The 22,113-nt window shown below is 39.5% G+C and overlaps 1 protein-coding gene across 2 annotated transcripts in view; it reads left to right on the forward strand.

Annotated features, from left to right (window-relative positions):
* Positions 1-22,113, forward strand: part of PPP2R2C (protein phosphatase 2 regulatory subunit Bgamma) — a 145,508-nt gene that overhangs the window by 74,870 nt on the left and 48,525 nt on the right. For both annotated transcript variants that reach the window (XM_059817674.1, XM_059817673.1), the window contains 4 exons: positions 12,799-12,896; positions 13,508-13,673; positions 17,872-17,984; positions 19,624-19,801. In XM_059817674.1, coding sequence (XP_059673657.1) covers positions 12,799-12,896; positions 13,508-13,673; positions 17,872-17,984; positions 19,624-19,801 — 555 coding nt within the window. The remainder of the gene's footprint in view (positions 1-12,798; positions 12,897-13,507; positions 13,674-17,871; positions 17,985-19,623; positions 19,802-22,113) is intronic.

A 22,113-nucleotide genomic window follows, 5' to 3' on the forward strand; every position in this document is an offset into this window, starting at 1 on the left:
CTGCCCATTTCAGCTTCTCTGTGTGAGTGTACTTGTGTACAGGTCAAATCCTAGGGTCCTTACAGAGGGTTGGATTGTGCCTCCAAAACTGTACCTCCCTCTGGTAGGTTAGTTTAGCCTAAAGTAGCGTCCCTGTATTTCCTCGTGTCTTTCCGCAAACTCTTTTTGCCTTAAATAATCTGGGACCTTATAGGACTTTAGAAGAGAGGCAGAGGTAAAGAATTTGCAGGCCCTCGCTGCTGTGTTCAGCATCCATTCGAAGCAGGGAAGACCGAAATAACAGCTAGCTCCCTTTGTGGTAAGACTCTGAGGCAGGACTCAGGATTTTTTATTGTTTTTAAGGTGAAATTTGTATTTCTCTCTTACATGTGGTGAACACCTTGTCTGAATATTCAGGTAGCACATCCAAAATTTGTCATGATGCATTGCTTATACAATTTCATGTTGATTCCAGTTGAATGACACTCCAATAACGTAGAAGTCCACATTTTACTTGGAAATTGAGGAGTTTCAAGACCACCTATGTGAACAGCTAACAGACAATAATTTGTTGAGCTGACATATATTCTAAGGCACCAGACTAAGATTTAGGAGGCTGTTATGTTCCTCTCTGAATGACAGCATCTTGAGGAAATAATTTTGTTTCTGCAAAATTTCTGTGTTTGGGAAGAAACCAATACGTAACAGCTGGGATCTGGAGAAAGTGTGTAGTGTAAATAATTACAGAACTCCTCCTTACTGGTTTCAGTAGAAAGTATACTTGGTCCTTACGATACATTTAATACGATACTGCTTCACACTGGACCCTCCAGTTAGTGCAAAGCATGTGCAGAAGCAAACCTCTTTCTTACTGCTAATTGTGCAAGCTAATAGGAGGCTATTAAACTAAAACCAGCATGTATTTGATCTGAGGTGATATTCCTAGCAAAGTGCAGTGACATGTTGGTTTCTGAAGTAAAAAGAATTTATTTGCTACTTTTCTGATTAAGAATTGCATCACTGAGGGATAACAACGTGAAATAAAAATAGTGTTGTAGTGAGCCAGTTTCTTCCAGGGTTAAGAAATGGTGTCTGGGTCTGCATCTGTCCCCTTCATTGCAGTGCGAGGTCTGGTGGCAACAGCAAGCTGGTGCCAGGCCTGGGGAACGCGATCTCTCTTTCCACACAACCAGCCTTTGGCAAATTTTCCAGCACCTACTCTGCAGTTCTGACTTGGGTAAAACTTTCCCCTTATCACTGTCCTTTGAACAACTAACCAGTGTGTTTCTCTACTGCTTTGCCTTGGAGAAACCTGTCAACACCTTTTCTCTTCATTCTTTATTTAATGGATATGTCAACATTGCTTAATGGAGGATGGTGAAAAGGTATGTTTTGTAGATAGCTCTGAACTTGGTGGTGTGTCCTGACAGCAGCAATGTCTCGGGCACAGCATCGCGCTAACGTTGTTACATGATGCCAATTTAGTCAGTACTAGCTTAGCTATTCCTCTGCAGTGCTCTTCTGCAATGCATAAATACACCCTCATGCAAACAAAAATTCAGAAGCATCTCAACTACATATCCATCACTTCTAATTATAGTGGGATTAAAATAGACTTGAGGCTTCAGTTGGCCTTATGCCTCAGAAATGCTGTATTGCAGCAAAGGCTGCTTGGCTTCCAGAGCACAGCAATAATTACTGTGGACTGTGTTTTAACAACCGGTGATGATTGTAAAGCACAGCTTCAAGGATATTGGAAGCCTTGCACTTCCTTCAAGGGCTTAGATGTCTAAATGTTATCTGTGTGGCCTGCAAACTAGCAGCTCCTGAACTATATAGCTCTAGGAGGCATGGCTTTGAGGAAGGTGCCTGCAGATTCATGAGCCATCACCATATGCTTTGAAGCCCCCCCTGATCTAGGAGGCTCCTAAGAAAATTCCTCTAGGTCTATCTTTGTAGAGGAGACAGAAATCTGACCTACTGATGTTTGGTTTTCCAGACTATTTTGTTTTTAACTTTTCAGCTTTAGCGGTATGCTGGCAGAAGCTATATTTTGCATTTAACATTTTGATGAAGAAGGAGTGATTGTGCTTAGTGTTAAAACATGATAGGCTTGAGGCTTCAAAGTCCATGTTCTCCACTTGTGAACGCAGTGGGAATGGTCCAAGTTGCCACTTGCAATATTATACTATCAGACTGGAAAGAGCTTTCAGGGCTGTTTTATGTAATTACCAGGTTACCTGAATGCTGTTACGTTCCTCAGAGTAGGAAAAAAATCTGAAATTGCCTGAGCAGCAAACAGTTGCTGTTTTAGACACTGTCCGTAGCATTTGTAATATATGCTGATCTAGTCCTGTTATGTAATTGATGTCCTTTGGGAATATCCCAAAACAGGAATGTTTATTTCCTGAGGCTGTTAATAGTGTTTGAAGTTTCTTTACCAGACACAGACTGGGGAAAGGTGCATTGATTTTTAATGTCTTGTGTTCTTTAAGTTTTTTTTTAATGACTAATTAGAGAAATATGTGCATTTAAACTTGAGGGCAGATTTGTCATTGGGTTTTGCACACTCTAGCTATCTAGAATTCAATCTTTCAGGGCCAGGAGTTCCTCTAGTTCCTGACGTGATAGAGTGATTTAGCATGCTCTTCATTTTAAGCACATGAGTAATCCCATCTTTCCTCACTTTTATTTAGTTGGATACATATATATATATATATATATAAGACTTTGGCCTTTCGTGAACTGAATCTTATGAAATGAGCTTTTAGACCAATGTAAAGTTGTGTAAGCCACTAAATTTTTATATTATTGCCACACTCACATCAAACCTTAAAGCAATAGGGTTGATAGTGAAGCTGATAGAGAACAGTTATCCTGTTCATTTTTAGATCAGCTTAGGAGCAGTCTTTGGTGTTCTATCAGTAGCAGCAACCCACATTAACACCAAAAAATTTGATTTTTCTGGTCTTGGGATCATTATGTAAACTTGCTGAAGAGATCCACTACCTGGATAAATTTGAAAGGTCGCAAACACTGATTTCAAAGGATGCTGAGAATGGATCTAATATATTAATGATGTGCGTGATCTTCATCAAAGAAGTATTAGGCACTCCCAGAAGTCTCACAGTTATATGATCTTGTGACAGACCCAGAGGCAAATTCAGAGTTGTCAGCTGAATTGCCTTTGGAGCCTGCCAAGCAAACAGATGCTAATGTTAAATGAGTATCTACACAGCTTGGCATCAGCTCCCACGACAGCCAACAAGCCCTGTGTGTGACCTTAGCTTGCTGGTCCACTGCTGGGAGTCACAGAGGAGATGTCCAGTGATGTATAAGTTAGAGCTGTATGTTGCTTACAGTATTTGGATATATTTTATCTGGATCCTGTAGTCAAAGTGTCCAATCAGTAGATTTAAACACTGCCATCTACCCTCGTGCATTAAGACTGAGAACAGCAGATGTGGTTTGTTTTCCTTGTGCTAATTCTACAGGCTCCAGAGCCCCTTGTACTATGGGAAACCGCCGCCTCCGCCAGTTGTAGCAGAAAACCCTAATATAATTTGACATAGCAGCGTGTGAGTGTTTCTGGTCTATGTGCAACGCTGATTCCTGTGAGTTGCACTCACTAAGTACATCTGCCCAAGTAAACTGCACGTTTGGGAGTACTGACACCAGCTGGCATGGAGGGGCCCATGCACGTGAGGGGGACATTCCACTGTTTCCAAAACATCGTGGCTGCTACCTGTTGAGAAATGTCCCCAGCTTGTGATAACCCCTGAGCCACGCTGAAGTGGTGTTTGGGGGAGAGCAGTTCATCAAAGCCAAAAGCCTGTCAAGGTCCACTCTCAGTAATTTAACAGTATGAATCACAGCCCTGCAAAGCCCAAGGACGTCCTGGAGCTCTCCTTCATTTACTAGTGCCGGTATGGCTGTTGTGTCTCTGCTTTCCTTGTCATCACTCTGCGCTTAAAGACTCTGGCTCTAGTCCAGCTCCTACCTCCAGCCCTTCATGATTTTTCAGACTATATTCCCCTGCCCCGCTTCACCCAAAAACCCCTCACTGGGGCTTTTTCTTCCGTGGTGCATGCTATTGTAAGACTTTGTTTGTTAGGGCTCCATCAGTATATTCATTTAACAACATACATACTCATTTGAACTGAATACAGGAACACTTAAGTCTCTAGACAAGTGATTAAGAGCTTTGTAAATAGAAATGTTTTGCTGAGCCACGGCCTGGATTATCTGTCCCTTAGCATGTGTATAATCAAAACTGCATCTCTGATCTTGGATAAAAACTCTGAAGGATCTGTTTCATTTTTTCTTTTGTGTAAAATGGGAATGCTAACATTTCCTTACTGACTTCCTTGGGTTGCTGGGGGGTTTAATGCCCAGAAAGCGCTTTGAACATGAGAACTGCTGTGACAGAATTACTGAGAGCTTTGCTTCTGGAATTTAATTGCTCAGTTAAGGGGGGGAAAAAAAAAAGTAGTTCAGAACCAGCTGGCAGTGAAATTCTATTGAAGATTATAAGTAATACATGGGAAATAACATTCACATAGAATCTGGTTATTCAGGATTGTATTTTAAATTTTGGATGACTTTTCATTACTCTCTGATATATTTTAAATTAATGATTTTCCTTTAAATTTCTAAATATGGGTGGGATTTTTTTTGGTCCTTGTTTTATAATAGCCTTTTAGCAAAACTTGATGTTTGCTTATTGTAGATCATTGCAATTATTATGCACAAGCATAGTCACTTCGAACAGTGAAAGTAAAATTAGTATATTTTAATAATTCATACACTTTCCATTTTTGGCATTTGTTTGCTCCAAAGTGAGAGGTGAGGTTCAAGGTCTTTCAATGCTCTCAATAAAACCCGGTTGCCTAGCATTTTTAACACTCGGCAGCACCATTTCTAATCTGTCTTTTGCTGGCAGCCAGGCTGCGCAGCTCCTCGGTGGGAAGTAACATGGAGCTGAGCAGAAGCTCCCAGCTCAGGCAGGCTTCCTTCTGTGAGTACCAGCTTAAACCCTGCTCTCGAAATTGTAAATACACAATGTGATGGCCACGGCGATTTTTGCCTTTTTGCCCTTCAGTGTTGGTTGGTACGAGGAGTGGCCTGGCACGTTTCCTAATTGTGCTAATGTTTATAAAGTGGAGTGTTTCAAGCCTGTTGCTGAATCCTTAGCTTAGATGACTGCCTCATGTGGCAGCAAACATAGAAAGAAAGAAAGGAAGGAAGGAAGGAAGGAAGAAAGAAAGGTCCGGCTGTATTTTTTTCTTTTTGTTTTTCCAGAAATCTCACAAGAGTAAATGTCTAGCGTGTGTTACACAGTGTTAGCTGTGAAGAAGCTTTTAGGGGATGTGAAGTTTAGAAGCTTTCTGTGCGTATCTTTATGCTAAAATAGGGATTGATCTGCAGTGTTTTCTTAGTTTGAAGTGCTGCTTGTAAGAACAGCTATGAGCAGTGTTACTGAACGGCTTAGAATTACCAAAGGTGAAAGGCTTTCTAGTGAGTTTTCCAGTTTGTTCAGGTTGAACAGGATGGCGGGATCAGTGCTTCCCAGGCTTAGCTGCTTTGGCCATCCCCAGCGGCAGAGGTACCCGCTGGAAGCAGGGCTGGAGTCAGCCCCTGCATTGCCTGTGGGTATACAGGGAGGACCGGCAGTCTCACAGCACTGAGAGGCTGCTTGGTTACTGCAGGTGATGAGTACCACTATCTGGGAGCCCCTAAATAGGTATTAAAAGGAATTGTAGCAAGCTTTTTATCAGGCCACTGAGTATTTCAGATTATGAAGGCACAAAGCAGTGCGCTTAGTGACTTCAGCAAGGATAGCAGTAACGTTAATTAAGTGTTCTGCAGAACTAAGGACTGAAGCTTTGCAACTCGCTGATCTAAGCAGGTCACCTTGAACATGAAGAAACTGAAGTGCATGTAAACTGTAGCCAAAGTTTTGAGAAATGTGTCCTAATTCTCAGCTACACCACATCTGACAAATGTTCCTTGGCCTTATTTACTACTGAAGTAGTGGGAAACTTTCCATTTACCTCAGTGAGCAGAAGGTCAAGTCTCTTTAACCTCTTTTCCTGGAGGCCTTGTACTCTGCAGGAGGGATATGGGAGCCAGTACCACTGAAATAAGGGCTTTGAGCTTTTAAATTGGGAATGGGGGGGGGGGGGGGGGCGTGCCACTTCGTGAAGAACTGAACCTCAGTGACTTGTATTCAGTATGAATTGGTTTTAGCACAGAGCACAGAACCCAGAAAATCTATTTTACATATTTGTCCTGTAGACAAATTTTTTTTTTTCACATTGACTGTGCTCCAACAGTTGGGTGTCATTTCCTGATTTTCTAATTTGAGAAATAGAGCTAGAAATTAGTATGTGATTAAAAAGCTGTTGGAAACATTTTCTAAGCTCTTAAAATAAATACATACAAAAATACTGGAGAAAAAACCCAGCTCTCTTAAAGCTCGAGGCTAGAAACAGTAAATCACAGTGGTCATAGGTGCTCATAGAGGGCATGCAAATTTTGGATTTGTTTTTTAGATTCTGTTTCAAGTAAATTCTGTCTTTGAGTGAGCACCGAGCCTCCATTTCAATGTTCTGAATGGGAAGGTGCTTTCCTTGGTCCCTGAGGATATAGGGATGCATGGACCTGTGAAACTCAACGGTATCATGATGGTCTCAGGATCAGCCAGGGCTGATCCAGACCACCAAGGTGTGTACGTGTAGCATTTCTAAAATCCAAAAGTTGAAGATTAATAATGAAAAAAGGGAAAGATTTGCTCGGTGATTGCCAGGATTTGAGGTTAGGAAATTTGCTGCTTCCATATTTTTTTCTACTATTATTTACTGCCATCCCCAGCTGAAGGGTTCGTGTTTCAATCAGCCTTTCAAGAGCTGTTCAGCATTCAACCCTGCGGTTTTGGATTTCACATCAGGAAGAGATTGTTATACTCAGGAAGAAAGGTCGTATTTAGCCCAATAAACTTTCTTGTTCTTGCTTGACAGGATTAAAGGGGACTGTTTGGATTCTGCCCTCGATATATTTGTCCTTGCTAGCAATGAAGCCAGGCAAGGTGTCAGTTAGGAGAACAACTACATGAAGTGTAGTGGACACACGTCTCTGGATCTCATTCTGTTATTGATTGATAACCTTGTTTCACTGATCCCTGAAGTACTTGCACTATTAGCATCTATGTTCAAAGTTTGCTTTGGCCAAAATCAGCTTCTTGTTGTGTTTTGCGTTGCCCATACATCTAACACGGAGCAAACACTTAACCGTTTTGCAGCACAAACTCGCATCAGGTTTTAAAGCCATAATAAACGAGAAAAAAAGCAAAGCGAAAGATTTGCCCGGGTGACAGATAATCCCAGGGGCAAAGTGGTGGATACATCCTTCATTTCAAACTACTTTCTTATCTTCTGTTATGGCATTCTTTGTGCTCTTTCATGCTTTCTCAAGCTCTCATGTGTGCATATGCTCCCTCATATGCTCTTTTGTGCCCTTTCTCACGCTTTGGCTCTTTTTAACATTTTCATGTGCTTGGTCTCTTTCTCTCTCCATCTCGTGCATCCTTGCGCTCTTTTTTTCTCTCATCTGTCCTTCTCGTATGGCCACCCTACTGGCTTGTAGTCTGTGCCGTTTTGGTGACTTGGAGAGGTGATCAGGTAGTTTGTAGGTCAACTAAATGTCTTGTCTCCCAGTAGAGTGGAGTTGGCTTTCTGGTGTGTTGGCTTTTAGCGTTAAGTTTCTGACCCAGCCAAGGTGGACAGAGTGATGTGTGAGATTTTGCATTGCGCTTACTTGAATTTTGAGGGGTGGTTTCTGGTGTCATACAATCCCCGGATCCCAGATGGTGAATAACACTGCTGTGAACCAGAATGAATGTGTGTTACAGAGTCTGCAGCTTCAAGTAGGAATTTTTTCTGTTGTCAAGAATCTCTCTGCCAGCTATTTCAGAAAAGGATTCATCAGACGCTCATACATTTGAGGTTTTGCATACCTTGTTTTCTAGCTGCTTGAGGAAACCTTTGAAACTTCAGCTTAAAAAAAAAAGGTAGCAGGCTTTTTCTTTCCATCCATCCCCTCCCCCCCCCCCCCCCTTTTTTTTTGTCCAAGTCTAAACTAAATTCTGATAACACAGCTCACTGTAATGGCCTTCCCTTCACACGAAATACTGTAATACTGCTCCTCTTTTATCTACCATTTGTCCTTTTGTTTTATGGCTCTCTTTGTTGCAAGCTGCTTTGTTGTTTCTTCCAGATTATGCCCCTCAGGGACTTCTGTATCAGTATGACTGAACATTGCTTGCAGCCATGCCAGATTGTGCTGTGATCTTATTGGATTTCACGAACCAAGGTTAGGCCAGGTCAGAACTTGGTTGAAATAACGTAGACTACAAGATTGCCTGCTAGCCACTGGGAACACACACAACAAAACCTGACCTAGATGTTGATTCCGTCAGCTCAGGCTGACAATGTTGTCTTGTTGATTGTGGTGGATGTGATATAAAGGAGAAGTTCTGACTGGTAGGATTTCACAGCTTTTTTTTGAGAAAAGTACTGATGTTAATTTCGTTGTTCTGGCCCATTGCAAATCCTTTAATTGTCTATCAGGATTACACTGCAATTCAGCAGAATATCAGAATATTATATTATCTGATCTTCTTTTCCCTGTACCGTTGTGTGATTTTGTTTGCCCTCAAAACTTGCTACTGCTGTCCAAAAAGCTCTATTTCTGTTCTGGGTGAAATAGTTTTGAAATTTTCTTTGCTTTCCTGGTCTTCTGAAGCAAAATAAAATGTGCAGGGCCTTCAAATGAAAGGCCCCAGAAAGGTAGAAATTAGTGAAAGTAACATACAGAAAATTATAGTTGAGCTTTTCTTAGAGTTGCTTGAGGTTTCTGACCAAAAGACTGTATGAAGATGAGTAAGTATATTCAGACTTTGCTTCACTGAGTGCATACTAGGTGGAAAGTGGCATGCAATTATGCTAGAGTGCCCCAAAATGATGCAAAGACTTATTATCTAGGTAAGGCTTTTCTAATTATTGTAAAGGTATTTGGGCCTGTTTGTGTTATATAGAAATAAGCTATTAAAAACCTTTAAAATAAACCTGTAAGAGGCGAGAAAGTGAACATCAAAAAGCATGTGATGGTGTGAAATAAAGCCCAGAATTAATTGGGCTAGGTGTACCAACCTTTGTTTCATCCCACCCCACACTGAGCCTGAGGGAGGGCTGCTGGAGGCTTTGTTTGCCTGCTTCCGTGCTGGAACAATCCTCATGAAGTTGAGGGAAGAGCAGTACAATCAGCTAGAGATATCTTGATGTGCACAGATGTACATTGATAGACTTAGGTCTATTAGAAAAGCTGACTATAGCTAGCTAAGTAGCAGCTGTTGGGTACAACATAGCCATTAAGCACATTTAAAGAGTGTAAATTGTGAAGCTGCAGAAGAATCAGTTAATGAGGTACAAAAGGGCAGAGGTGACTAGGAGGCAGGGAATGAAATACTTCAAACTGGATCAGGAAAAACTTCCTGTCAGTTTAAGCTGTACAGTAATGTGATGTCTTTCTGTGAATATGTAAAATTAGTCTGGGGAATGAAGTCTGTAGTGTGTTGTACCTGCTGGAACAATTTGCTGTGGCAGGCTGTGGAACAGATGACCAGGTGTATACCTCCCTGGAGTATTTTCATCCTTTGATGGTTTTCAGTTTGCTTTTCTCAGTCAGCGTTTGTATTTTGAGTGTCCAAGTTGTGCTTTTTAACTGAGTGAAGATGTTGAGCATGATGACTTTTAAATCCAAGTTTATATACATTTCTGTATAGACAAAATGGGGAATTTAAAAGTGGAGTGGGAAAATTAATATGGGATAAAAGTTGGGATTTGCAATCTGATGGGAAACATTTGCCTGTTGGCATTGAGTTTGCTCAATTTACCTTAATAGGTAAATTATCTCAATCTCTGATAATCCTAATTGTTAGTGCAAAGCTTGGCACTGCCAGCAGAGATATGGAAGGTGTGGTGCAGAAGGCGGATAGGAGGAGTCTTTCATCTCTGCCACCCCTTGCCAAGGGCTTACTGTACATGCAAATTCATCATCTCTTCCATTGTGGAGCATTTATATATCCTGGAGAGGGTGAAATCTGGTAGTTAATTGCTCTGTACGCTCAGGGGGCCATTCTCCAATGGAAGAATCTGCAGGATGGGACCGTAGTGGCTGATGTTGCTACAGCATTAATAAATATGTAGGGGAATGTTCTGCAGAAAGGTATGAAGAGCTTTGTTGATTGATTTTGTTCCTGCCTCCTCTGTCTTAGGAAAAGCCAGCCTGGCTAATCTTTTTTTATGAAAACAGCATGACTAATGTTCACCTGCTGAACAGATATGCTGGATAAGATTTTTTTTTCCCCGCAGTTGTTTTCAGCTGTTATTTACAGGATCAATAAAAGTGATTTTCCAATTCAAGGATAATTTTTTACGAACAAGCTTCATAGCCTCTAAGGTTGGTATATTGGATCTGTTCTTTTTCAGAATGAGTTAATTTAAAAATGATAGGTAGTTTCCAGTTCAGAATTAGTTTTTTCTAATAGAAAGGAGGGATGCATCTGGAAGAAACACCTCGGGGGGTGGAGAATTTTGCCCAAGAACAACATCATTACACACTGCCCACAGATACTTAATGTTTTAGTTGCTTTTCTTTAAACAATAATCACTTAACTGCACACAATATTTTAATGACAAATGCAATATAATAACAGAATGCAGAGGTGGTTTATTATAACCCTGGTTCAGTTACTATTGAAGTCTGTGCAAATACTCCTGTGGACTTTACTGGGCGTTGGCTGATACCCTCTGTAAAGTGCGATATAATATCTCATGACCATTGTGACCATAGAGAAGAGTACTTCATGCCATTGTGGAAGTATTCCAGGCCAATAGCAAGTGTATTCACACATATAATTTCAAATGCCAGTCATTCCTTTTGCACAGTTATTTTATCTGATTCTTTTGTGACCTGTTGGGAAAATCACGTATGCATTCCACTTGCACACGCATACACACACAAATACTCACACATTTTCATAGATGTTATGTTCCTCCCCTCTGCATTTACCCTTCTTCCCCGTTGCACGCTTAAGATAAGAGTCTCCATTCTAAAAGGACTGTCAGTATGAGACTTCTGCAGTTCTGCCTGTATGGTTGGGGTAAGATGCAGCTTTAAATGAGTAAAGTCATGCATTTTATTCAGCAAAAAAGAAAATCACATACATGCTTTATGATTCCCCTTCCTCCTTTATGTATGTAGTGTGTGGAGGAAAAAAAGAGGAAGGTTGGTTTGTTTGGTTTTGTTACTGTTTTTAGGCAGAACAATTTGATGGTGAAGATTTCTTGAAAAAATTAAAAGATATTTTTCTTTACCATGATTAGGGTAAAGTTTTCCTTTTTTAGATGGTGAATTGTTTATAACGTTCCAGTAAGAATCTGGCTTTTGGATGGCTGTGTTGCTGATGAGAGCTACTGGCAATAAGAAGCTTTCTAACACTCAACTGCTAGTTTATTAAAAGAATAATAGGAACAGATGTTTTCAGTTCATAAAATGTATCAAGTAAATGGTACATCCACTTGTTATTTCAATTCCTTTGAATTTTAGTGAACTCATTTGGGGCTACGTTTTCAAAAGAGCTTAGCCCACTGTCGCCACATTGTTCTCAGTATAAACTGATGGATGATGAATGTGTTTGAAAACCACAGCTTTTTATGCCTAAAGGGGAGGTACTAACTACTGATGCTCTTAAAAATCTGGCCCATGTTTCTGATGAGTGAATACTGATTATTATGGAGGATTCATACATGCAATCTCTGAGTAATACCCTGCGTTTGTCTGTGACTGCATATATGGTGGCTTCTTAATTTACTATTGCACTAGGCATTTTAATTTAAATTATGCTAATAGTGTAGGATTAACAGTGGATTATGATTCTAGCATTTACTGGCATACAAGCGGAAGAACCAGTTCTTTTGCTCCTACAGTCCCTTTCTCCCTTCTCATCCTGATGTATAGTAATTTGTACTCAAGACTAGCCTCAGGTTTTGATGAGGTTTCTTGTTTAAGCTGATGCAATTGCTTAGGGAAAGGGAATTGTTGAAAATTAGAAAAAGAAGAGACTGGGGTCTTTTTATCTTCTGATGACACATTTTTATGGTGCTGAAATGATTTACCGAAAATGATGACTTGAATGGGCTCTTGCCAGCATTGCACAGTGAGCAGTCCTGGTTTGCCTTCGTTCCTCTGTGGTAGGACAGGCTACTTGTACTTTGCTTTTGCACTCTTGGCTCAAACAAATATTTGAGAAAGCTAGTGCTAGGGCATTATATTAAAACCCTCATAAAGGGTGAAGAATAAATAATACATGCAACAGGACTAAGATGTTGTGTTGGTCCTTGCTAGAGGAAGTAGCAGGAGGCCAATGCTGTTGCTGTCTCCAGTACTGAAAAAGGCTTTGTAGCAGCCTGAGATTGCTCTTCTTGAAGCATAACCTCTCCAGAGATCTCCTCAACTCCCAAACTGCAGATGAGCTGGAAACACAAATTTGCCTCATTATGTTTGCACTTGTTTCATTGTGTAACAACCTCAGGTTGTAGTGGCATGCAGCCTGTTTGCATTAGTGACTTGCCGTTGAATTCATCTGTATTCCTTCAAATCCCTCATCTGTTGCGTTTGTTGTGGAGTGTTTGATATTTCTAATGGCTTTGTGTTGTAGTAGCAGTCTAAAATTTGCCTTTTTTCTCTTTTTCCCTCCAGCTGATATTATTTCTACAGTTGAGTTCAACCACACTGGAGAACTGCTGGCTACTGGTGACAAGGGGGGTCGGGTTGTTATATTCCAAAGGGAACCTGAGGTATGTGAGTTACCAACTTAGACCTTAACAGCTTGGTAAAACCTGGCTTTATTTTTAATACTTTAATTGGATCTAACTAAAAAACTTGTTTATAATCTCAAGATTCAGTAAAACAGAATGTCACCTCTTTGGAGGGGAAGTGAAAGAAGGTAAGGATCTTTTACTCGGAAGTTTGCTGTCCCAAACAAAAATGCTTCAGAGCTCCAAAATTCTAAGCTAAGAAAAAAGGTGGTGGTTTTTGTTTTACTTCTACATTGTTTTAATAGCTTTAGCCTGTTTGATGGAACCATTCCGTTTAAAACAATGCCTTTGCTGTGATACCTTTATGTTTCACTTTTAAATTCAGTCCATCTGCAGTATGTTTTGTAGAAAGCTTTCCTGAATAATTGACATTTCTTCAAAAATTCTGCATTTTATTAAATGTTGCTTCAATACTTGGAGGGAATTTCATTCCTGTAGAAACAAATCTGTCAATATCATGTTTTAAATGAGAAATTAAATTACACTTTCAATATTTTTATATTTATAAGGCTGCTTATACACCTTTCCTAAGAGATGGAGATATATTGCCATCATAAACCACATGTTTTTATTGTTCTTATTCTCCATAGAGTAAAAATGAGCCTTACAATCAGGGGGAGTACAATGTTTACAGCACTTTCCAGAGCCATGAACCTGAATTTGATTATTTGAAGAGCTTGGAGATAGAAGAAAAAATAAACAAGATCAAGTGGTTACCACAGCAAAATGCAGCTCACTCACTTTTATCAACAAATGGTAAGATAGCTGAGAGTATATAGAACATACCAGCATTTTGCTCTTGTGCTCTAGTGCTGACTGTATATTTTTGTTCATTTTAATCTACTGTTTTAGTAATTTCCTCTTTCAGAGTTTACAAAGACTGTCATACTGACTCTGATATCTCTTATTTATGTATTTTATTCATAGTCATAGGGTTTTTCGTATTGGCTATCCATAGACATTTAGAGAGCTATCTGTTTTTGCTATTAACATGCAGTGCTATCCTGAAATAAATTTTGTGACAAAGGCATCATCTTACTCAGCAGCTGTGTTTCACTGAGGATTTAGGATCTCATCGGCTGTATTTGTCATAACTTTTATTCTTTGTAGATGTGTAAATGAATGTAGGTGAGAGAGATTAAAGTCTTTTTCTTTTCATTCATTATCATCAGAATGGTTTATTTAAGTTTGAAAGAGTTACACAAATCTTTGGAAGGCAGTGGGAATAATAATAGGATATTGATACTGACTCATCTTTCTAACATGCTTAAGGCCTCTTGATTAAAAAAAATGCAGCATTATTGCTAGGAGGGGATATGCAGATGTGACATAGGGGGAAGAAATTGAATTGAGCCTAACATGTGCAGGTGTCATTTAGGAAACATTTGGACACCCACAACCTTTATTACTGCTGGTGAAGCATGTGGCAAAAATATCCGATTTTAAATCTTAGCTCTCATTGTAATCAGAAAAGAATTTTTCTAGTAGATGTCTGAGCATAACTGGGAGTTGCTGATAGAAAAATAGTGTAATCTCACCTTTGGGAATTAACACTTCAGAGCAAAGTGGTTACTTCTAGTTAAAATTTATAGCAATAAATAATATTTACATTAATTGTGAATTAATGTAGATGGCAAATTATTTTATGTTTCGTAGTCTGTTTTCCTTAAAGTTGTCTTTTGACTTTTGGGGGGCACTGTTGCAATATTTGAAATTAAATATACCTGTTATAGCTAGGTGATTTGTGCTAATTTAATGATTAGTCAGCTAGTTATGAAGTTTGGGAGTTTACTTCTGCACTTCTCCCTTGATCAAAATATGCCTTCTACTTCAGATAACTTTAACTAGGAATGGCTTCTTCGAAGTGCATGATACAAAAGCAGATTATTAAAAGGAAACTTCTCCCTTTTCATTTTAAAGTTTGTTTTTGGAAACACTGAGGAATACAGCTCAGTCCTCAGATACGCTGCTTTTACAGTTGGCCTAATAGACCTTTATAGCAGTTTTCTGGTTGATATATAATATGGGAGGGGAGAAAAGAAGAAATAATCAGTCTCTGTTGCTATGGATTAATCCAGTTGCAGCCAACAGTGAGCCAGCCTAGGACCTGGCAAAATACTTTGGCCTCTGTTTTTCCCAATTCTTAATTCTGGAGCATCCTGACAGACTGCTTTATGGTGAGGAGAACAGAAGTGGTGCCACTGGCGTAGCCTTTGGATTTTGGCTTTGGATTACAAAACATTTTTGTGTGTCGAGGAGGATTCCTAGCTTCCTGGCACAGCAGGGTTGAAGTCTGAAGATTCACCTCTTGGCATACTCTTAAAGATAGTTTTAACTTTAGGATACAGAAGGCCCGTGTTGAATTCCTTGGTGTCTCACAGATTACCTGTGAGAAGTCATTGACAATGTATGTCAATCCCATGCCTATAAAAGGGGATAATAACTTGTAGAGAATGAAGGCATTACCTGTCACACATGCTCATGTTGGGCAGGTTGTATAAACATCTTGAGTACTGGTTTATATTTACTCATTCTGAGCCTGGTATTTTAATGCAATTTTTGATATTTTGCTGATAGTTTAGGATCTAAAGCACAGTGTTGGTCAGAAAAAAAGAGAACTGTGAAACAGCATCCTTTCTTACCGCAGGCACAGGTGGACAGTGCCCATTGAATTTGCTGGATGGAGCATCCCTCTGTTAGGGAACATGAGGGGAGAGTCCGTCTAACTCTCACCCTGAGTATATGAGACTTGACAGGTCTGCACCTGCCCAAATCTGTTTCTGTCCTCCTAAGGAGGACTTTTGTCTGAAGCTGTTCCTACACAGGTCACCTTTCTCAGAGGGGATCTTGGTTCCTTTCCAGTTCACATGTTACCAACAAGTCATCAGCTAAGCTTTGATTGCAGCATCTTAATTAATGGAGACAGAAGGAAACCACCAAGGCTTTCGAATCCCACTGTGGATTTGTAGTGCTTGCAGTTAGCAAATTTCTGGTTTGCACTGTAAACAGAACTGATTTTGTAGTATAATAATAAATTATTAGGATTCATTGGTGTCTTTTGTACCAGCGTATATTGGGGCCACTTTCGATGTGGGTTACATTGGGTAGATCAGAATTTGGCCCATACAGATCCTTTCATCTGAGGGCTTTAGACTGCTTACCAGACATTAATTAATTTAAACTTCACAACACCCTTGAGAGTGAATGAATACTGAACCTCACAGAGATGTTTCTGTATTTTGCGAAATATAAGCATGCTTAGAATTTCTAGGGAGTTTTTAAAGTCCAGAGGCAGATGAAGGATAAGAAAACCAACACATGTGGTACCCTTAACTGCTAATAAAATAGTTTTCACTCAGGAAAGGGATAGGTTTATCAATAGCAATCAAGTCCAACAATGGAAAAACACTTTGCATTTTTTCTTATCATGCATTTTATAATTGCTGTATTTATAAATTTTAGAATAGATAAGCAGGAATGCACTATTTACATGTAATAATAACCCCAAGTACATGACATGGCCTATATGTATTTTTAGTAATTAATTAACGTGACCAATACAAATGAAATATATTGAATATTTAAATGGAGATTTTCAGTTGCAAATTGAGCTAACCTCTTGTTCTGTAGATCGATCAATTGTAGTGGTTTTGGTGCTTGAAAATTAGCATATCAATATTGTTAGGAGATGCATAATAGTAAAACCACTCAAAGTAGTGGAGAGATTGATTTGAAAACAAAATAGGTCAAAGTTAAAGTTGCTATAGAAATGCAAAGCGATTCATGTATTCATAAATCCTGCCTTTAAAATGATTTGTACTAGCATTTGAAAGAAGTATTTGGATCAGCCACACTGCGGAAAGAACTATGCTCTGCTACGTACTTGGGGAAAGAGGGGTAAAGGAAGAATGTGGGATGAAATAAAAAATTATGCAGGAACTGAAGTTAATGAAAGCTGTGATGGCAGCTGAAGTGCAGAAGCTTTGGAGGGGCTTTGGCTGCTCCATGAGCAGATGAGTGAAACACCTGTTAGAAGCTCGGGGACAGATTTTTTTGCAGAAGAATGGGCATTGATTTTTCAGCCTGGGGAGTGTTAGCGTTGGCAGGTTGGTTACATGACCAGAGTGGGAGTGGATGATCAACATTAGGGAAATCTGCAGTTTCAGCTACTACAAAAATGAGGACAAACTCCATGTGAAATGTTTACAACTTCTATTTGTTGGCTTCAGAGGTTCTTTGCTAAACAAGAGGCATCCTTATTCTATCATCATATGCTTCACCAATCATGAAAAAGGGAGAGTTTAGATTTAATTCCATTTGCTGTAAGATTAATATATTTTTCTCGCCACTCTCTCACTTACCCTTACAACACAATTCTCTCAGTTTTTTTCTCAGTTATTTCTCAGCTGCTTTCCCTTAGGAGGGCAAAATGTCTCATTTTTCACACAGCCTTTCATTTGCTGGAGCTCATGATGTTACACCAATACACCACTGCCCATTCCTGCAATGGACCAGGCAGGTATCATTGGTCTGTCTGTTTACTCCACACTCTTCTTGTGCTGTTTATAAGTAACCTAGTAAACTGGCTTTAATATCAAGATTATTTCCTTGCAAAGTCAAATCGTCAAACTGAGGTTCAGTAGTGAGCATTGAGTGTTTTTGGTCTGTTCCACCTGCAAACTGCCAAGTTGGATGTGAGAACAGCATGTGCTCTACATGGTCTGTCAGCTGCCAGGAACCTCTGACTCACTTTGAAGGTATGGGATGTGCTTTATGAGTATTTTTTTCTGTCGACAACATTTTCTGGATGTGCAAGATTAAATGACCCAGACTGTTTCAGCACGTCACTTGTCTAAACCAAGGTGTAGAAACTTCTTTAAGGAATATATTGTGAAAGGTGAGTAACCACGTTCAGAATTCCTATGTTGACAGTTGTTCATCTTTTCTTTTAAAGATAAAACAATCAAGTTATGGAAAATTACTGAAAGAGATAAGAGACCAGAGGGGTACAACTTAAAAGATGAAGAAGGAAAACTTAAAGATCTTTCTACAGTAACATCACTGCAGGTAAACTGCTGTCTTTGTCCAAAATCCAGTTGTTACGTACCAAGAAGATAGTCATGGGTGCTAACTCAGTAAAAGATTTAAATGTGTACCTAATGCTAAGCATATATATGATTATCCTCATTGAAGTTTTAGCTGACAGGTAACGGTCTTGAATCTGTCACACAGTTTTCAAGTCACAAATGCTTTATCACATAGTGACCAACACAAATATGTTTAGAGAGTTTATGTCATTTTTTTTTTTCCTCCTGATAAAATTCTCTCAGCGTGACTTAATGTACTTTCACACAGGATTCTTTAGCCTGGCATGCTGGAAGCATTCTACTTGTAAGTAATATTAAATATTGTTCTGGCCTCATTCAGAGCAACTGAGTTAAAGACAGTACACCACATTTCCGTCTCATCTTTATTTCAGTAGTATAAAGGAATTATCCCCTGTCTGAAGAGTGGGATTTGCTGTAGTCTGTGCTCCAGTGAACGTGAGGCTCTGCACTGCTGAACAGATGCAGTCATGGAACTTGTATAAGCATGTATGATATCGTAATAGATTTTTGCTCTCAGATTTTAATGGCTGAATTCACTCCAGGTGTTCTGGCAAAGGAGGTGGCTAAAGGTTAGAACTGGAATGCTGCGTTGTATAAATGCTAGTATTTCTTTATTGTTAAAACCAACCAACCAACACCCACCTCCGAAACAAGCCAATACTGTCTAGTGTGAAAAAAAACCTCCACAGTGTAAAGATGACATTAATGGAATACTTATCTATTCTGTATGATTAGACAAACAAAAGCATTATGGATTGCTTATAGTCTGAGAATTCAAAGGCTGAATGAACCGATGTTTTTTTCCTTTATTGGCAAGCAAAACTAAAAGATTTAATTTCTCTGTGTTCCTCTTTAAACTATCTTGCAGATTGATGTATGATAGATTGTTTCTGATGCACGTTCAACAACATTGAAATGTCCAAATCATGGACCACAGCCGTACTGTGTTTTACCAATAGGGAATAAATTGACAGTGTCTAGTTATTGAAGCATGACACTGAGGTGACATACAGGGAAATAATGAGGGTTCGATGATCAGTGATAATCTGTGGCTTTTCAGGAGTATGTGTGTATGTACAGTATGTCAGTACACATTTTGACTGTGTTTTCTAAGACTTCATTTACTATGTTTTGCGGAGATTATAACCTTTTCACCACCTGACTTTTTTGAGAGAGAGAGATCGAGTAGCAAAAGAAATACTGTAAGTGATTTACAACAGACAGCAAACTGTTTAGGAAAAGCAAAATACTAGGACTTCACTGCTTGTTGGAGCCAGAGCCTCCTGCATATGTGGGACAGTAGCTCCTGCTGTGGGACGGGCCTGTTCTGTGGCAGCTGCCAGTGCCCCCCTTCACACAGTCCAGGCTTTCCATCACTCCGCCTGGCCCTCCATGGCTCTCCTGTATGTTCCTTCCCCCTTGACAGGGATGGCCTCGCCCAGCAAGAATCTATGGAGAAATTCAGCTTGCATACACTGGGAAGTTTTATAATGTCACAATCTTTGAATGCTTGCTCTCCATCCAGACTTTCATCATCCTAGGAAAAAATTATTTTAAATCTCACTCTCTTTCTGGTTTATGTTCTGTCTTTTTGGCAGGTGCCTGTATTGAAACCTATGGATTTGATGGTAGAAGTCACTCCCCGGAGAATCTTTGCTAATGGTCACACCTATCATGTCAACTCAATATCCGTCAACAGTGACTGTGAGACATACATGTCAGCGGACGATCTCAGGATTAACCTCTGGCATTTAGCAATCACAGATAGGAGCTTCAGTATCCTTTATTGTGGTTCCTTGCTCAGTGTTGATAGTATTAGTGGGGCTTAAGAGAGCTGTTTTAAAATATTTTTCTGCAGATTTTAAAATATACCTTTATTTATCAGAATCCCTGCAGTATTTGTAATTGAAAATGCTTAGATATCATAAGAGACAGCTAAGAGGTTGCAAAAATCAGGCAATTTTATGTGAAAAGTAACAGTCTTGGAGTAGGTTAATGACAAGTAAACAGGAAACTGATGCCAGCTGAATGGTAACTATCCACCTGACTAGAATACTGTTACTTTCTGAAGACATTTCATGCTGAGCAACTCCACCTTGTTTTGCTGAAAGGTCAGTCCTTACCCTGACAGTGCCACCAGTTCCCATCAGCCTGCTTCCCAGAACCCTAATGTCTGAGATGTGCACAGCTTGGGGGTAAGGCTCAGCTGCTTCGTGTGAGTTGTTGTGTCTGTGATTAATGCAATCATTGCTGTATTAAGTGCTGGCATCATCCTGAAAGCTGTGTTGTGGGATCATTCCAGTCTTCTGTGAGGCTGCCCCTTGCACTGCAACAGTATGGCTTGCAGGAGGAAGAAAAGAAAGTGTAGCGAGAAAAGTGATTTCTCTGTGTTTTGCAGAACCTAAATGAACCAGTAAGAAGAGAAATAGGTTATAGGGCCAAGTCAGAATATTGTGTTCCTTTGGTGATTTCTTTTTAAATATTTCAAAAGGATTTAGAATATTTCTCTGTGGATTTGTACGAGGGACTATTAGATGTCAAAGTGAAGTTGTCCTACTGGGGGCAAATACCTAAAAGATAGCACCAATGTGACAGAGCGTTCTTCCTGTCTCTGGTGATCGTTTGTGTGTCTTCCTTCATAGGCCAGATCATCTGTGGAGCTTAACCCATGCTTTGTTAATGTCACAGGAAACATTTTCATTAAATCAAACAACTCTTAATGTCCTTAAAAAACTGCCTTTGTGGGATGAAGTGACAGGTGCCTTTACCCTGGGGACTGTAGGGAATATCTCCTCAATTTGTTTCTGAACTCATATTTTTTTTCTGTCTTTCACCTGTCTAGTTTAAGCAAGCTAAATGGTGCCCTCTTTAATAAGACTGTGTATATAGGACCAATTTATATGTGGCTCTTCAAAGTGCAGCTATGTCTGCCTTTGATATCCAAGCAACTGTACCTTCATCCTTTAGTAAGAGAGAACAGAGTGGGAAAATTGTTTGCCATCACGCCTGTATGGAGTAGCAGGGTGGCTCCTCACAGTATCCTCCTCACTGTAGCTTCACCCTCCAGTCTTGTCGCTGTCCTGGACACTTTTATACGAGGCTACTGTGTGTTCTCCTCTACTGTGTTGTATCCTCGTCTTCTAAAGCAGAGCAGCGAGTCACACCAAGCACAGCAGTCTTTGCATGTCTGTGTATGATAACCAGATCACATTCCAGAATGCTTATGCAAGATAAGTCTTTGCTTTTTGCAATCCCTTTTATTGTGTTACAAGCTGTTTTATAAACTATGGATTGCCAAGAGAAACGTTTCTAACAAGTTTTAAAAAACCAAAAAAATAGTTATTATACTTTGTGAGGACAACATGAGTTTTTATTAAGTCATTTGCCACGCTAAGAGCTTACTGACAGAAATACCAGCCCCAACTGAATTTTTAAACCCCAAATACGTGTGAATCCTTGAAAAGAGAAGGCTTACTATGGGACAATTGATACAATCAGAACAAAAGTATTGTGAATATGGTAGTGTAAAATAATTCTTAGCATTTATGAAGAGCTTTTTATCTTCGCATCCTTTATATACATTGATCAGTGTATCCTTACAAAAGATTAAGAGGCTGGTAGACGAATTTGTCTACTATTTTGTGGATGAGGAAATTGGGGCAGAAAATTTAAAGAAATTGCTTATGAAAACTATAAATTTCATAGCCCTGATGAACCACGTTTCATTTGCCCTTTGTATGAAAACACTCGTATGCAGGCTTCAGAAGCACTTGGCCTCCAACGATGTTTCAAATTCTAGCAATATACTAGGAAAGAGCTGAAAAACAGACTTAGTCTTATGAACATAACTACCACCATATGTCTTGACGGAGCAGCATGGATAGCAAAATTATTTGAGATTGAATAACTGTTTAGGATGTTATTGCTTCTCCTCCTGTATGTGCAACTGCTATATTCGGTGACAGCTGCGTGGACTCTGTTTCAAGCATTAGCACACTCCTGTTGTTTAAAACACTTTTTATCAGTAAGTATTAGAGTTTGTGATTGAATCATTGATTTAACTCTTAAAACATGATACAACTTATAGT

The sequence above is a fragment of the Gavia stellata genome, chromosome 5, assembly GCF_030936135.1.
Source record: "Gavia stellata isolate bGavSte3 chromosome 5, bGavSte3.hap2, whole genome shotgun sequence".
NCBI lineage: Eukaryota > Metazoa > Chordata > Aves > Gaviiformes > Gaviidae > Gavia > Gavia stellata.